At 37.1% G+C, this 18,456-nt stretch overlaps 1 protein-coding gene across 12 annotated transcripts in view; it reads left to right on the top strand.

The window, feature by feature from the left end:
- The window catches only part of CAPRIN2 (caprin family member 2), a 47,624-nt gene that overhangs the window by 17,103 nt on the left and 12,065 nt on the right, over positions 1-18,456 (top strand). For 9 of the 12 annotated variants that reach the window (XM_036115203.2, XM_036115206.2, XM_036115201.2 and 6 more), the window contains exons 5-13: positions 3,466-3,704; positions 5,022-5,104; positions 7,551-7,718; positions 8,773-8,816; positions 9,676-10,347; positions 12,723-12,845; positions 13,976-14,057; positions 15,284-15,339; positions 18,145-18,249. In XM_036115203.2, the coding sequence (XP_035971096.2) occupies positions 3,466-3,704; positions 5,022-5,104; positions 7,551-7,718; positions 8,773-8,816; positions 9,676-10,347; positions 12,723-12,845; positions 13,976-14,057; positions 15,284-15,339; positions 18,145-18,249 (1,572 nt within the window). The remainder of the gene's footprint in view (positions 1-3,465; positions 3,705-5,021; positions 5,105-7,550; positions 7,719-8,772; positions 8,817-9,675; positions 10,348-12,722; positions 12,846-13,975; positions 14,058-15,283; positions 15,340-18,144; positions 18,250-18,456) is intronic. The other 3 variants (XM_036115207.2, XM_036115217.2, XM_036115216.2) reach the window with 1 other exon arrangement.

The raw sequence follows: 18,456 nt of genomic DNA, 5'->3' as shown, positions 1-18,456 counted from the left end.
CTTTTTGCCAACCATAGCATATTTTAACTCAAGTTTACTCATTTATAACTTAATTTTAGTAGTTTCTGTGAATTCCATAGTAACTTAAATTTGTAGGCCATTTTAGATATACTTTTAAATCAAGTTATATCTTTTTTTTTTTTTTTAAAGATTTTATTTATTTATCTGACAGAGAGAGACCCAGCGAGAGAGGGAACACAAGCAGGGGGAGTGGGAGAGGGAGAAGCAGGCTTCCTGCCAAGCAGGGAGCCCGATGTGGGGCTCGATCCCAGGACCGCGGGATCATGACCTGAGCCGAAGGCAGACGTTTAACAGCTGAGCCACCCAGGCGCCCCTCAAGTTTTTTCTTATACATGTATGATTACCCCTCCCATGTTAGATTTATTTAATTTTGACCCACTTTACTATAAAAAGTATTTCATATCTTCACTCTGGTTGGATGTTTGGAAGTACACATTTATAATACTTAAAATTTTCTATTAGCTCTCTTTACTCAAAGTTATTTGATAATTTTAGTTTTTTATTCAAGTGTTTATTTTTTCAAAGTATTTTTTTTTTATTTTTAGTTTTTTTTTATTTTTTAAAATTTTATTTTTTAAAAAGATTTATTTATTTGATAGAGAGACAGCGAGAGCAGGAACACAAGCAGGGGGAGCAGCAGAGGGAGAGGGAGAAGCAGACTCCCTGCTGAACAAGGAGCCTGATGTGGGGCTCGATCCCAGGACCCTGGGATCATGACCTGAGCCGAAGGCAGATGCTTAACCGACTGAGCCATCCAGGCGCCCCTTTTTAGGTTTTTTTTTAAACACCTTCTGTGTGCCAGGTACTTATGTAAAGTCACTTGATTTTTACAGCAATCTAGGAAATAGATGCATATATAGTGCCATTTTACAGATAAGAAATCTGATGCTCAGAACAAGAGGAACTTCTTCAAAATCGTATTGCCCGTAAGTGGTAGAGTGGGTGTAGGGCCCTAACTATTTTTTGCTCCTAAAAACCTTGTTCTTTATACAAGGATATAGTATCTTTCTATTTACATGTTCTTCCGCTCTTGTCTAGAGGTAGTTACCAGTTAACCTCATTGGTTATTTTTTCTCATTTATACCCTGGATTTACTTTCACTTTAGGTGAGGTGTTAAAGTACTTTGGAACATGCCTTCATGAATCAAGACCCCAAAGGTGCTTGCCAGTTACCTTCCAACATAGTAATTTTTGGACTTGTACTAAAGTTTCTTTTGTCAAACCTCTTGAGAGTCAGTTTTGCATTGTATAACATTTTCTTTCCCTTCAAACTAGTTGGAAGCCTTTCTCTTCTTCCCAGCTGTATCTCTGTCTTCATGACATGAGCTCTGTCCTGGTGGGGATTTATCATTCTACGAGGGATCAGAAGATTTTATTATTCAATATGATTTATTGATAGTGGTTTGTTTCATGTCTTCTTCCTTCTTTATAAATCAGTCCTCAGCTGAAAGAAGAGAAGAAAATTTAACCTGACTTCTTAGTTTCTACATAAATAAGGAGAAATAGGCTATTGTCAGTAGTTTTCTGATTATGATGTAAGAAACAACTAATTTTCTTATTTGATACTTGATCGATTCAACGAATATTTGAGGTCCTGTCATCTGTCAGGCTCTATGCTGGGCACTAGTGATACATATTGGTAAACAACAGAGATATAGTCCCTGTCATCACAGAGCTGAAACCTAATGGAGATGCAGGTAAATAAAAAGGTAACCATTTAATGTAATAGGTATTTGAGTAGGGGAGGTTCAGGGTATCCTGAATCCATAAGAACATCTACTCCAGCCTTGGGAATGGCTAACAAGAGTTCTGAGGTAATCATGGGATAGAAACTTGAAGATGCCCTCAGCATCAGTTGCCTTTCCTTGTACCATCATGAAACTGTCCCAAGAGAATCCCACTGTCTTGGAGAGGTAGAATTGCCACCTCTAATCTCTTTCCTTCTCTCAAGCAGAGACTGAGAATCCTGTAGTTTTGGTAAATGTTATTGGCTTAAGTCCATATTGAGGTCTTGGAAAAAGCATTTCTGAGCCTTTGCCATCCTGAAAATATCCTAGCCCACATAACCCCAACCACTCCATTTCTCATTCTCAAAATTTTACCTTCACCTACTGTCTCGTGTCCCTGGTAGTAACACAAGTCAAATTTATTAAGTGACTTTCATACCTCCTTCTTAGAAAGGAATTAATAATGTCATAATGAATCTTTTCCTGAGGTTTCCTCCCATCTTAATCTGTTAGGATTTATGAACGTGTCTTTTGGAGAGTCTTAAATATGATGGTATATCAAAGTACTTTAACCTGCATATAGGAAAACTTTTGGATTTTTGTTTTGTTCTCTTAATCTTCATAACTTGGAATATATCCAGTATGATGGAAATATTATAATTAGAAGAACAACTCTGGGGAGAAAAGACCTTTTAGGTTTCTTACTGGAAATAGATGGTACTTTTTATTAATTGGTATTTTATAAATGGGAAGCAACTTCTGGGACCCATGTATTATGTCAGACTTTAAGAGATTACTGTTCTGAGCTTTAGAGCCAGACACAGGGCTGCTCAATCTGTATACATATTTATTTGATGGAAAATTTATGTTCTGCTAACTATCCATATATGTTTGGTTAGCCAAATAATGAAAAATACAGCTCCGGGGCACCTGGGTGGCTCAGTCATTAAGGGTCTGCCTTCGGCTCAGGTCATGATCCCAAGGTCCTGGGATCGAGCCCCGCATCAGGCTCCCTGCTCCGCGGGAAGCCTGCTTCTCCCTCTCCCACTCCCCCTGCTTGTGTTCCCTCTCTGTCAAATAAAATCTTAAAAAAAATAAATTAAAAAAATACAGCTCCATCCAGACTGAACTATTATGAAAATCTCAGTTTTACTTAAAAAAACTATTTGCTGGGGATGTTTTTTAGCATTATGCTTGTAAGACATTTTCTGTTTGGTTTTCAGTTCCTTACACTTTAGCTAGTCTTCTTTGGTTTGTTGAAAATAGACCGTTTTAGTTGAAATATTCTTCTCCTAGAACAAGAAATTAAAAAAAACCAGACTTCAAAACCGAACTGAAGCATTTTCTTAAAATCCTTGGCCTAAAAAAGGCTTGATACACATAAATATGGAAAAGTTAAGTTTTGCGATCGATATGTGTATCAGCTATAGGTACTTTGTTTATCATTGTGATACCAGAGGTAATAAATACAGCCTGGAATTGGGAGATACTTGGACTTTCTAAGCTCTGGTTACCTGAGACATACCACCATATTACTCAGTCCCTTCCTCAACTGAAAAGGAAAGGGGTTAAACGAACCTGTCAATTTCACAGTGTTTATATATGTATGAGATGTATCATCTAATCTCAACTCTTTGGGATTAGACTTTGTGGACTGTGAACTGCTAATACGGGGTGGTGGAGAGTTGGCAACTTTAATGAAAATTTGTTTTAACAGCTACTTAAAGCGCAGAAGAAGGCTCAGAGAAGGGAGCACATGCTAAAACTTGAGGCTGAGAAGAAAAAACTTCGTACTATACTTCAAGTTCAGTATGTATTACAGAACTTGACACAGGAACATGTACAGAAGGATTTCAAAGGGGGCTTGAATGGTGCAGTGTATTTGCCTTTAAAAGAACTTGACTACCTCATTAAATTTTCAAAATTGACCTGCCCTGAAAGAAATGAAAGTCTGAGGTAAGCTAATGAAAATACTTTCCTAAAAGAGAACATAGAACATTTTAGCCTAGATATATATATATATATATATATATACACACACATACACGTACATAATAACGTATATGTATTACAGTATATATAGAGAGAGAGCGAGAGAGAGAAATTAAGAGAACATTCATTTGATTCAGCATGGGAAACATTGGTGGGACCAGACTGTGAGAGGGTTGAAAGGCTGTCTAAAAGGAAAGTCAATTTGAAAGATCTCATTAATGTGCTTTTTTAATTGTAACATTGATTTTAAAAATGATGTCTGATCAAGTTTTGCCTCTATACAAGTAACCATAAAACTGATGATGTATTATACTTAAAGGTTTTTTTTTTTTTTTGTAATTATCTCAGGCTATTGTATTACCTGAGAGTCTTTCCCTTCTTACTACTGCTGTACTTAAGTGGAGGTAAATAAAATGTAACTTGGCCAGTATCATTAAACTTTCAAAGTGAGAATTATTTGGTGGTCTTCTTATGCTGTGAATAAATACCGAGAAACAAATCTGATAATTTAAGAGACAAAATCAGCAAAATTGAGGCTATCCAATTTTTCCCCCTATAGTTATCCATTTGCTGTTCTTGGTTTGATGGAGGAAATCAGCTAATGAACACATCTCTGCTTCTGCTTTGTTAGATGTAGGTCCTTCCAGTGTTGTCTTTTGGCCATGCTGAAGCACAGTCCGATTTCAGTTGTTTTGGAACTCAGTCCTGTATCAGGAAAAAAACCTAATAAAACTTAATTTTAACATATATAGCCATATATATATTTTTTTAATTTCCATTCTGATAGTCTAGTCCATCATCATTATCTATTTGGTTGTTTCCTTCTCTTCACTTTGATGGATTTAGGGAGTGTAGCTTAGTTTAATATGTATAAGTGAAATATAATTTGGAAAACAAACCGCTGTGTTTTAAAGTCAAATGTAGATCTTAATATTGCCATTCCAGTCTTCTTTCCTCTAGGACATTACTTGATAATTAATGACTTTGCATTGAAAAGAGCCTTAAACTCTTTTTCGTCTATTCCTTAATAGTTCTATTTCGTAAAATATTTTAGTTGTTTTAAGAGAAAATGCTTACATTTGAAATCCCTAAAGTGGGCATTTAGTCATCTTTTATAAAATTTGAATTTTTTCATTTTGAGAGAGTAAAAAGACAAAATTAACATTGAATGTTTCGACTGTTGATGAGTTTTACTGTGTAAATTGTATTGCTCCATATATATGTATTTGTGTATATGTACCTCTAAAGCTACTTTGTTCTGCTACTGCTTTTCCTTGTCAGTGTTGAAGACCAGATGGAGCAGTCATCCTTGTACTTTTGGGACCTTTTGGAAGGTAGTGAGAAAGCAGTGGTAGGAACGACATGTGAGTTTTCTCTACTCTTGACTTACATGCTGTAAATACTAGACTTTGTTTAGAAGTGTAGGGCTGATTTTGTTTTGATATTGAAGGCTGAAACTGTCAGTCCATTAGGACTTACATGTCTGGCAATACTACATTCATGTGGAGAATGATAATCTGTTTAGTTCTTTTAAAAGCAGCTATTATATAATGGTACTCACTCAAATGGAACCTAGGGAGAGTTTTGAAGTGGCAAGTCACTATGATTTGGGAAAAAGAGCTAAAGACTCATACTGGCTTGACCGTTTTGGGGTTCAGTTCTCTGCATGGTAGTACCTGTTCTATTTATGAATTTTAAATCCACACATTGTTAATGATAAGGCTTATCTACTAGATCTAAGAAAATATGAATGGTTTGGGTATATAGTTTATTGAAACATTGTTGTCTATCGATGTGGTAATGATCTGGAGAGAGAAGAGTCCTTTTGGCTTCCTAAATAGACTTGGCCAAATGACCAAGTAAAAACGGTCATAAGTACATAGTTTTGTGTATTAGTGTAGGATAATGAAAACGCTAGAGGCTAGTAAACTGTTTTTTTTTTTCTTTTAATTTTATTTTTAAAAGATTTTATTTATTTGACAGAGTACGAGTAGGCAGAGCAGCAGGCAGAGGGAGAGGGAGAGGCAGGCTCTTGCTGAGCAGGGAATCTGATGCGGGGCTCGATCCCAGGATCCTGGGATCATGACCTGAGCCGAAGGCAGCCGCTTAATTGACTGAGCCACCCAGGCACCCCTAGTAAACATTTTTGTTACTAGTGATTGCTTCCTTTTAAAAAAGATTCTAAGGATGCAGTATAACTATCTCAAAATTTCTAAGTCCTTTCAAGTTTAAATCATAGAAATTTTTTGCTTGGTTAGAATGCAAAATGATACAACTAACTTCGGGGGGACATTGTTTGGCAGTTCATAAAGTTAAGGGTATGCTTACTATGTGACCAAGCAATTACACTTACAGTACCCAAGAGAATTGTAAATGTATATTCACATAAGTACTTGTACATGAATGTTCGTATCAGCTTTATTAATGATAGCCCCAGACTGAACACAGCCTAGATGTACAGCAACTGATAATTGATAAACAAAATATGGTATATCCATATAGTAGAATCTACTCAATAATGAAAAAGGAATGAACTATTGATACGTGCAACAACATGGATGTAAATCTCAATTATGCTGAGTGAAAGAAGCCAAACCAAAAAATGAGTACATACTGTATGATTCCATTTATATGGAATTCTAGAAAAGACATAACTAGAATGATAGCAGGTCAGTGGCTCTCAAGAGTGTGGGTGGAGGGCGCCTGGGTGGCTCAGTTGGTTGAGCGACTGCCTTCGGCTCGGGTCATGATCCTGGAGTCCCTGGATCGAGTCCCGCATTGGGCTCCCTGCTCGGCAGGGAGCCTGCTTCACCCTCTGACCCTCCCCCCTCTCATGTGCTCTCTCTCTCTCTCTCATTCTCTCTGTCTTAAATAAATAAATAAATAAAATCTTTAAAAAAAAAAAAAAAAAAAAAAAAGAGTGTGGGTGGAGGAGATTGTTATAAAAGTGGCATGAGGGAACTTCTGAGTTGATGAGAATGTTTTATATCCTCGTTCTGGTGGGAGTAACGTGGCTATGTATCTGTTAAAACTGTACACCTAAATGACTGAACTTTGTTGTTTGTAAATTATACCTCAAAATTGATTTTTAAAAAAGCTATGTCATAGTACTCCTATGAAAGGAATAATAGACCCAAATCAAGTATGGACACTGTTTAACTTTGGAATTATATTTTTAGTGGGTATTAAAAATGAAAGACTTTAGATCTGTTTATGGTGCAGCGACTTTAACATCATTTTAATAAGATTTTTCTTACTAATCAAATGGTGATATTCTAGGAGTCACAGAGACCGTAATTCAAGAGTAAAATTTTTATCATGGGATTTTGTAATTTAAAAATCCTTTAGATTGTCCAAGATAGGGTTTTCTAATGGTTATGTTTGAGGAGCTTTTACTTCTCTAAGACCTTAATTACTTGGAAGGTAGAATAATGCTAGTTGTGAGATCTTGGGGACAGATAGGAGAAATGGCTTCTCTCTCAGCTCAGGGAATAGATGTGTGCTTTTGTACCATATTAGTCTTTGATTAGGGTCTCTGATTTTAGTCATTTTTCAAATGGTGGAAATGGAGGCCAAGAGAAACTTAAGTGACTTGCTAAACTTTGGGATTCTGATCCTAATTTTGATTCAGCATGACAAAAGGATGGACTGCATATTTACTCTGGTACTGACCAGTTCTTTGAATTCCCCCAGTGTAGGATATTATGACAGACTGTAACTAGGATAAAATTATATTAGGATTTCTGTTCCAAATAATTGCCATGAACTAATAGGTTATGTGATAACTAAGTCTTAATCACTCTTTCTTAGACAAACACATGAAAGATCTGCTGTCTAAATTGCTGAACTCAGGCTATTTTGAGAGTATCCCAGTCCCAAAAAATGCTAAGGAAAAAGAAGTGTCATTGGAAGAAGAAATGCTAATAAAATCAGAGAAGAAAAAACAATTACTGAAAACTGAATCTGTCAAAGAGTCAGGTTTGTTATGATCTCAGAAATTCTTTATAGTGGTTGCGTTTTTAATAACACAAAATGAGTCGTCATTGTAAAAGGATTGCCTTATTTTGATTTGTTAATTTCTACATGCATGGAAATCTACTTGCAGCAGGATAAGCTTAGGCTTAGAATATGTCTGTAGGCTTTATTACCATATTTACAGAGTGAATCTTAGCAGAAACATAAGGTTATTCTTTGTTACAAGAGAATACGCTGTTCAAATGAGGCCTTTATGGAATTTGAATGGATTTCTTTGTTAAATTGTTAGTAAGATAATTCAATTTAAAATTGTTGATTAAAATCCTCATAGTAGAATTCAAAATGGTAGTAGAATGAGATTATAAATAATCTAAGGTTAACATATTTGGAAAAAATGTGCCAAAGTCAATAAAGGAAATAAACTTTGCAAAATCGTACTTTTCTGGGGGGGGGGGGGAAGAGATACTTTGAGTCAGTGGCACTTTTGTTCTGGTTTGTTGGGACTCAATTCATTTAAAAAATATCACTTCTATGTAGGTAGCCCAGGGCAGGGTTCCAGTAGCCTCTCACTAGCATGATTCAAGTTATTTCTTAGGTTTACTTTCTATTAGTCTAATGCTTTAGTGTCTCCATTCCCTTACCAACTTCCATCCTTAAGCTGGCTTTTAGGAGGCCTTTAGGGGCCCGTGAAAGGCCTTTAAGGCCTTTGTTTCAAGCTGAGATGACTAATTTTTACCCCATGGCTTGGAGTTACATAGTTTCAACTTGAATGGAACTGTATTTGTGCATAAGAGGAGATAGTCTTTATTTTCAACCAAAAATCAGTTTATAGGTGGAACGTGACTTTAGAAAAGTGGCATTTGAGGAGAGCTGCTAGCTTCAGCTAGCTTCAGACCACATGCTTTATAGTGGGGATTACTTTTGCCATGAATATATTTCACTGTACTATCCTTTCTTCTGAAATATGTCACTACAATTAACTACAGTTGTAATCAGCCTAAAAACATGTGGTTTATTTAGTATTTATTTAATACTCAAGGGAGTATTATCTTTCCAGAGTCTCTTATGGAACTTGCACAGCCAGAGATACAACCCCAAGAGGTAAGTTTCTGAAAGGTAATTTGCTGATTTTGGTTTTTGAGACTTTGGTACAGTGAGTTTAGGAGCTGAGGCTCTGGAACTAGATTTCAGCTTGAATCCCAGCTTTGCAGCTTACTTAGCTTAGTGACTTGGGTAAGATGTTTAGCCCAGCTGTGTCTGTTACCCTCATATGTAAAATGGGGATAATAGTAATGCCTGCCTCGTGTTAGTGTGAGGATTAAAGGAGTTCAATTCTAAATTGCTTAGAATTTGGCCTGGTGCACAATAACTGCTCAAGTGTTAGCTGCTGTTCTTGGCCCTCCTGTTAGAATTTAAAGATGGGTAGGATTTTGCTTTTGTCAGAATTTATTCACATTGGTAATTCATTCGCTTTCTGAAGTGACATTAAAATTCTTGGAAGCTGAAAAGAAGGAAGAGTCAGAGTCACAGTATGATTGATGCGTAATAGAAATAAAGAAAGGGCTGGTAATTCTGGAAACCTACGGCCGAATAATGTGAATGTGTGTAATTGAACTGTCTCCTGCCTTAACATGTTAGGGAGTCAGGTGGGTGGAGTGGTCTAAGGTTGGCAGAGGCAGAATAACCTTGGTAAAAGAGCCTGAATCAAGCAAACTTGGCACTGTGATGTGCAGTTCTTACTAGTTTGAGGTGAGTCAAGTATAGATTGCTACGTTTGAAGTGTCGAAGGTGGTATTGGACAAAAAAGTAGGATGGTCTTCTCAAGTAGGATGAGGACAGAAATTTCCTGTTAGCATAGTGACTCAGACCAATGGACATAGGAATACTAAAATAATTCAGTGTTCCCCTCAAGGTCTTTTACAGATTTTGTGTCTCAAGCACATTTTTTTCTCTGGTCTAGTTTCTTAACAGACGCTACATAACAGAAGTAGATTATTCAAGCAAACAAGATGACGAGCAATCTTGGGAAGCAGATTATGCTAGAAAACCAAATCTCCCCAAATGTTGGGATATGCTTACTGAACCAGATGGTCAGGAAAAGAAACAGGAATCCTTCAAATCCTGGGAGCCTTCTGTTAAGCACCAGGAGGTATCAAAGCCTGCAGTTTCCTTAGAACAGAGGAAACAAGATCCAAAACTCAGGTCCACTCTGCAGGAAGAGCAGAAGAAGCAGGACGTCTCCAAACCCAAGCCAGCTCCTAGCCATTGGAAGCAAGAAGCTCCTAAATCCAAAACAGGATATATTCAAGAAGAACAGAAGAAGGAGGAGACACCAAAGCCTTGGCCAGTTCAGCTGCAGAAAGAACAGGATCCAAAGAAGCAATCTCCAAAGTCTTGGACACCTGTGCAGAATGAACAGGACATCACCAAATCATGGACCACTAACATGTGTGAAGACCAGGATTCAAGACAGCCAGAGACTCCAAAATCCTGGGAAAACAATGTTGAGAGTCAAAAACACCCTTTAACACCACAATCACAGATTTCTCCAAAGTCCTGGGGGGTAGCTCCAGCAAGCCTCATACCAAATGACCAGCTCTTGCCCAGGAAGTTTAATACAGAACCCAAAGATGTGAGTTTGTTTGTATCAGTCTGCTTTGGTCAATGTAGGCATAAATAAGAACTTGTAATAATTTTTTAGTCCTCTTAAAAAAAATTTATGAAACCCATGTTAAATTAATGTATATAGCATTTCATTTAACTTTTCATTGCATAATTTATCGTTTTCCCTAGATAATTGGAAGTAGACCTATTCTGTGTTTCGAGCCTAACCTGAGATGAAATTTCCACAGTTAGAACATACTGTTTGAATGCTACAATTTTAATGACATGGTATGACATAAAAATAGTGGATGGTTTAGACAAGATCATAATGTGAACAAGTGAGAAAAGTAAATGCATGTCACAGGATGAGAGGCTTGTTTTACTATATTTCACTCATTTTCTTCCAGCTGGCACACAGATGACTTTTTCTGACAGAAGTTAGAATTTTCTGTATTTTCTTGCTTTTCTTTCACTCATTTGTAATTGCTCAGATTAGCCTGTACTCTTTGGTGGTTTGGTGGTTGCAGATATTCCAGAAGGTGGGGTAGGATCTGAATTAGTTCTCTATTTCTGTTTCAAAATGAGAAATTTCTGGAGATGGAAACTATAGACTTTAAATATTCTGTAACTAGGTTTTGGAGTATGAGATTTGCTTCAAATATGAGACCTAATTCTGTTAATGGTAAATAACCTGTTTCAGGAAGATAAGAAGGCTTATAATAATACTTGGATGTGCTATTTATTAAATTACAAGTTATTTACCCCTATTTAAATGCAAACTTGTTAAAAGCTTGTTTGCTAAGAAATGTGAACTTCTCATCTTCCCAGTGTTTTCTGTCTCTGTCTAGTAATGTTCCCTGCACTTCCATGTCGTTTTAGCCAGAGGCTTTCTTTTTTTTTTTTTAAAGATTTTATTTGACAGAGACATAGTGAGAGAGGGAGCACAAGCGGGGGGGGGGGGGGGCGGGGTGGAAGAGGGAGAAGCAGGCTTCCTGCTGAGCAGGGAGCCCGATATTGGGCTGGATCCCAGGACCCCGGTATCATGACCTCAGCCGAAGGCAGACGCTTAAATGACTGAGCCACCCGGGCACCCCAGCCAGAGGCTTTCTGATAAATCTTTGGCCCTCTAACAGGATGAAAAACCTTTGCTTGGAGAAATCAAAGCATTGCATTTTATAAATAAATTGCCCCTACCTCAGTCCTACCTTAAGGGAAGAGAATTTTAGTGTTGTCTCCTTTTGCTTGCCTTTCTTCCTCTTCTTCAAGTGTTAATACCAATTTTAACTTCTGACCCTGTAGAAGATTGATAGTCTTATTTCATTAACCAGATACACACAACAGTAATTGTAATGAAAACTATTTTGAGAAACTTATTTTAGAAACCCAATATTTTAGTAAAGCTGTTTTAAAAAACCTAATTTAAAATTCCATTAGGTATTGTAGTGCTGAGCCTTTACCATACCAGAATATTATGCTCTTTGTTGAATAATATTTAAAATCAGGAGTGCTTAGTTGGAAAGGCTGAAACTCATTTAATTTGCTTTTATGGTACAGACAGCATTATATTGAAGTTGCAGGGCCTTTCAGTGACTGAGAGGACATTTCTCTACAATACACTTTCTGTCTTGCAATCTCAGCCATATAGAACATGACTTAGTACAGTCAAGGCCAAAATAGAGTTCAAAGCTAAAAGACTATCTAGATAACATGAAATTAATCACTAAAGCCCGTACTTTTCTTTTAACAGTCTTTCATATATTCACCTAGGGTCTATTAACTCTTATTTTCTGACACTTCTGACAGGCTGAGCTGAGTGACTTCCCAGTGAATTAGAAGGGAGAGAAGAGCTGGTAGGGGAGGCACACTGGCAGCTGTAAGGGCTAACCTCTTAATAGCCCCCAAAGTATACTTGCTCAGTAACAAAATGTAATAGCGTATTTCCTCAATTTTAAGGTGTATATGCATATATTTTTACATCTTAATGTTTCTGAAATCAGACATTTAAAAATGGGATGTATATTTAATTTGGTATAATCATTTTTTCTCTGGGAAAAATCTTTTATGTGTCTTAGAGTTAGTGGCATCTAATAAAGGACAAGCTGATTGTGAACAATGAAAAATTTTTTATCAAGGAAGTTCTGTTACTTTGGGTCTTCCCTTTAAAAAGAGGGTGTTTTAGAAATACTCCCATTAAAGGGGATCTGAAGGGGAAAAAAGTGCTTAAAGTTTGCTTAAATTATTTAGAGAATGCATTTATGTGGAAGTTTTTCATCTGAGATAAATCTGATAAATGGACTTTGCTATGTGTTTTGATTTCATTAAGATGTAGCGATAAGCTGAATTTCCTGAATTAGGCTGTTGAATGTGAATTTCACTCTTACACATTGTGGGTTTATTTTGTAGGTGCCTAAGCCTATGCATCAGCCTGTAGGTTCTTCCTCGACCCTTCCAAAGGATCCAGTATTGAGGAAAGAAAAACTGCAGGATCTGATGACCCAGATTCAAGGAACTTGTAACTTTATGCAAGTATGAGTCATTCTTAAATGAATCTTGAATGAAATTCCTGGGGCTACTAGCTTCTGATCCGAAGCATTTTAATGAAATTGTTAGGAGCATAAATTCTGGTGTTCAGAATGCGGGCAAATCCTGGCCCTGCCACTTCCTAGCTCTCACAGTTCAGGCAGGTTACTTCACTGTCTCTGTGTCTTTTTTGAAAAATGAGGACAATAGTTTCTTGTTTGTTGTAATAAAATGAATTAAACATGTAAAAAGTATAAGTGCTCAAATATAATTTCTGCTGTAGATCTTTGGTAGTTTCCACTCAGACTGTGAGGACCTGCTCTGTGCCTGGTATCTGGTAGGTGCTGTTGTGCGTAGAAAATTTTAAGACATTTATCGCCTTCAAGGAGTTGATACTCCAGTTGTAGAAGATTGTAGTGTTACGGCAATAGTTAATGTGCTAAATTGTGTCAAACTGAGTCTTAAAGAATTTCAGAATAGTATGATAATTACTGAGGGAAGAAGTAGACAAATAAGATATTTTAGTGTACTAAAAAGATCCTGAACTTTGGAAGTAGACCTGTGTTTAAATCCCATTTCTGCTATTTACTAGCTGTGAAATCTGTGGCAAGGTATTTAGCCTGTGAACCCTCTACTTGTAAAATGAGGGAATTCCTTACCCATTTAGGTTATGTGAAGATAAATGAAAGAACTAAAGTGGTTACTACAAGTGTAGCTTAAGTATTCAAAATGTTGGAAACATTCCTGGGAGAACCAAGATACAGAATGGTTTCTCATTATGAAAGGTTTAATAATAGCATGAGCTAGTTTAGTGGTTGAGATAATTAAACCCTCATTGGTTGGACATAATAAAAGTGAGGTTATAGGATTAATGCTAATGTTTAAGACCTCAAGTCAAGCGGGTTTCCCCACCGCCAAGGTAAGCCTTGGAATTATTTGACATAATTTTAAGGTTTACAGTTTAGATTTTATTTTTAACTCTATTTTTTCTCTTAATAAAGACTAAGTTATTGACATTTTGTGATAGTTACTAGCTAGATTCTTTAATAGCTATGGATGGCATCATGAATAATTTAATGGCAATAGCTTTTAAATGAATAATTGTTTCTAGTCATGATTTAAAATCTTGTCTTTAGGAATCTATTCTGGATTTTGACAAACCTTCAAGTGCAATTCCATCGTCACAACCGCCTTCAACTACTCCAGGTAGCCCAGTAGGTATGTACTCATCCTTAATACTCAGAATAAATATGCATAGGTTTAATAGTTGTTTCCTTTTACAGATAATTTTTTCCTGGATATCTTAAGGGTTAGACTATGTCTATATGCTAATTTATTCTAAATGTATCTATATGTCATCAGTTATGTAAGGGTAAATTACCATTAAGACATTAGTATACTCATCTTTTTGCATTCATTTTATTTTATTTATTATTTTTTTAGAAGACGTTTTGTTTTAAAGATTTGTTTGTCAGAGAGAGAGCATGAACAGAGGGAGAAGCAGGCTCCCCACTGAGCAAGGAGCCCGATGCGGGATCATGACGTGAGCTGAAGGCAGAGGCTTAACTGACTGAGCCACCCAGGCGTCTCTCTGTTTGCATTTTAGAGAAAGTCTCCACATGTTTGAACGGAGATGTGCAATGGCTGTTTTTGCAATTTATGTTCTTTTTGAAGTGACTGGAGTCCTTTCGACTCTATAAATCTAGTGTTGAAACTTTTCAATCCTAATTATGAGTGAAGTTACCTCAGTCAAATTTGGTACACTGATTACTTAACACAGTAAGTAATGATGGAACTTAGAATTGAATCTGATCTGACGTTCAAACTTTCCTACACTCATTTATCTCAGGGGAGGAATGAAGTAATTAAAGCCCTAGTCCAGTTTGTAGTGAGTAGCAGACACCAACTAGAGGATTGGTGTAGTAATTCCTGGGTGAAGTAAGGAGAACAGAGAGTCACAAAAGTGATGGACATTAACAAGAAGAAACTAAACCAAAACTGTATAATTGAAAAGTATATTAATATACATGATCAAAGAGAAAAAACCTGAAAAGACCTATGACCCAGCTAAGACTTAGTTTGAAACTTGGAACTTGAGCGTAAGCAGTTGATTAGTATTCATGATAGCTCAGATTTTATCTTCCAGATTACTATTACTAGTTATTTTTTAAAGTAATAGTGCTTTTGGGAGCCTTGCAATGCTGCTTTTGCCCCTTTAACCTTAAAAACATCATTATGTATTTTATAGAAGGGACTAGTATTCTGTTCTTCTCTGATCCTCTCTGACTTTTTAAAGCTCTAATAGAAAATTCGTGATGAACTTCAGATCTGGTTCTTCCAGCTACTGCTTTTTTGGTAAAGTAATAACTTTAGTTTCCACTCCGTTGATATGCATAAACTTTTCTCTCCCCTCAGTAGTTTACTGTTGATTTCACTCTCTGCAGCATCTACAGAACAAAATCTATCCAATCAAAGTGATTTTCTTCAAGAGCCATTACAGGTAACTTCTCTAAAGTAATCTTTCTTGGCTATTCAGGAAGAAACTCTTGCTTTGGTAAGAATGATCAGACTTGCTGATTTCTAATATACCTAACTAAATTACTGAAAATGTTCTAGGGGTATCTAGTTTTTTAGATAAACTATAACTAGTCCTCAAAAGGTTATCTAACGACCATGGGGAAGACATCTGTTAGAAAAGAGAAGGCTAGCTCACGCTAGCAAGGAAAAAGCAAGTCTGAAGAATTCAGAGGTACCTTGTCTGGGAATCTTACTTTGCCACTGAGCTCCCTGAATCACTTGGTGTAGCAGCGTCGTAAAGAGTCTAAAGAAAGATACTAATTTTGCTTAACCCATGGTTAGCTAATCTCCCACGTCCCTCCACACATAAAGAGTTAACCTGAGGAACGGATTTTCACAGAACACATGTAGAGGTATAAAGGGACCAGATCATTGAGATGCCTGATGCCACATTGCATTTCCTTCACTAGTAAGTTCGAGGTTTGCTCGTTTTCTGCTCATTACCTTAAAAAAGCAAAAAACAAAAACAAACCTGTCATGATCCGTCTGAAAACCTTATGTCAATTTTCTTTACAGTCACAGCTCTGACAGGTTAAATATTTTGACCAGATGGCTCAACAGTTGTTGTCTTCCTGTCCAAAAACTTGAGTAAATACCATTTGTTTACAGTGGTTTATATTTAGTTTGATAAGGTGTGGCTCAGTTTTCAAAATGTATTTGTTGAGCTGAGTTCCTCACTGCACTCACTGCTTTAAGGGCTCCATTTTATCTGTTTTAGCTGTTAGGTTCTAAATGAGGCTTGCATTTGACAAGTTAAATTTTTTTGAAAAGCCACTGGTCTAGTTTAGTTCTCAGGGACAGGTCTGTGGATGGCTGCATCAGAAGCACTTGATCACTTTAATAAAGATATATCTTCCTAGATATCACCTAAAACCGACCGGATCAGAATTTCTAGGGGTGTTATCTAGTCATCTGTATTAGTCATAAGCTTCCTGGATGAATCTGCACATCCATTTTTTGGGAACCACTGGTCTCCAACATCATGTTTACTCACTAAAACTTAAAACTACTTTCAGCTGGTCTGCCTAACAATAATTTGGAAGCAAGAACTGCCATAACTTCTGAATAATACTGATGTGAAGAATGTGTCTCAAGTCGTTCAGTGAATCTTCTAACTAAAATTCAAAAGCTTAAGTATCAAGTGCCCTGAGTTGCCTTAACATAGCTTGTGTAAGTCTTTCTGGCAAGAGAGGATTACGTCCCCACAACAGCCAGTCTCAATTGTTTTGGGCAGTTGTCTCGTACTTTAATGAGAGGGCCAGAAGAAAGATGTTTTAGAAACGCTACATCGTCGTAATAGTTCTAATATTTTGGTCAGATCTAAATTATACCTATTTATTTAGGTATATATAAAATGTTCCAAAGGATTTCAAAAAAATTTTTTTTTTTTTTTAAAGATTTTATTTATTTATCTGAGAGAGAGAATGGGAGACAGAGAGCATGAGAGGGGAAGGGTCAGAGGGAGAAGCAGACCCCCTGCTGAGCAGGGAGCCCGATGTGGGACTCGATCCCGGGACTCCAGAATCATGACCTGAGCCGAAGGCAGTTGCTTAACCAACTGAGCCACCCAGGCGCCCTCAAAAAAATTTTTAAGACCTTTTTAAAACTTGGTCTCCGTTTTCCTTCCCAGGAAGTGGCCTATTCTGATGACCACCTAGAAGGTCACTGAAACATAACTGCTCTGGATATTTGGTTGCCATTCATTAGTTTCCAGTTTACCCATTATGTTACTTGGGCTTCTGAGAATCACATCAAAGCATTTATTTATTTATTTTAAAAGATTTTATTTATTTATTTGTCAGAGAGAGAGAGAGCAAGCACAAGCAGGGGGAGCGGCAGGCAGAGGGAGAAGCAGGCTTCCCGCCCCGCTGAGCAGGGGGCATGACACCGGGCTCCATCCCAGGACCCTGGGATCATGACCTGAGCCAAAGGCAGATGCTTAATGACTGAGCCACCCAGGCGCCCCACATAAAAGCATTTAGATAAAAGGAGTAGATTCACTGACACATGCAATTGCTAGATTTTTACAGATCTCTTTATGTTCTAATATTGTGCCATAAAATTCTTCTCTGGCCACTTTAGTTTTTTATTGGCGACAGTTGTCACAACCTTAGTTCCTGCTGTGTTCCCAATTTTTGTTTTATAAATATTACTAGCTTTAATTTTTTAGAATTTTGATGCTACTGTGATTTGTGTATCCTTTCTATTTGTATTTCTACCTACCTCTTGAAGACATTAGGAGCATTGAGTCAAAGCATAGTTATTAGGATCCCTGGCAGAAGTGTGCCTGGAGTGTTAAATGTACCCTGAGCTGCTTCTGGTGAACTGCTATTGAGTGCCAGATGCAAAATCTTGGCCCCAGTTTTCCAGGGCCAAGAATCTTGACAAGTGAGGACGGGATTAGATATGTAGCTTTGGTGACCAGCCCTGGAAAGGCAATTTAGCTGACTGCTTGGGTTTGACTCTCAGCTCTAAAACTTGATTTTCATGTGATCTTGGGTAAATTACCTAACCTTTCTTTGCCTCTGCCTTTTTGTCAATAAAATGGGGATAGTTGTATCTGCCTCACAGGGTTATTGTTAGGATTAATGTGTATAAAGTGGTTGGCATAGTTATTTGGCACTAGTGAGTGCGTGGTAAGAGTAGCATGTTAGGAAGCCCAGGGCCCAAGAAATAAAAAGTGAAGAAAATACGTCTTTTACAATGTTTTATATTTTCCTGTGTCTAGGCTGCTGCTTCTTCAGTTACTTGTAGCTCAAATGCTTGCTTGGTTACTACCGATCAGGCTTCTTCGGGATCTGAAACAGAGTTTATGACCTCAGAGACTCCTGAGGTAATAAGAGACCAATTAATTTCTTTTCTGTCTTAAATAGCGGAACCAGTTTATCTTATGCATTTATGCATTGCAACCACAATCAGTTGAATGATTTTTAACATTTATACTTTACTCATGTATTGCTTTCTGTAGATGTTGTGGTCCTGGAGCTTACACAGGTAACTTTGCTGTGACTTTGCCATATAAATAGACTTAATAGTGTAT

This window comes from Halichoerus grypus, chromosome 6 (genome assembly GCF_964656455.1).
Source record: "Halichoerus grypus chromosome 6, mHalGry1.hap1.1, whole genome shotgun sequence".
Classification (NCBI taxonomy): domain Eukaryota; kingdom Metazoa; phylum Chordata; class Mammalia; order Carnivora; family Phocidae; genus Halichoerus; species Halichoerus grypus.
Note: the sequence above shows the minus strand (reverse complement) of the source record. Positions and strands in the feature narration are given on the sequence as shown.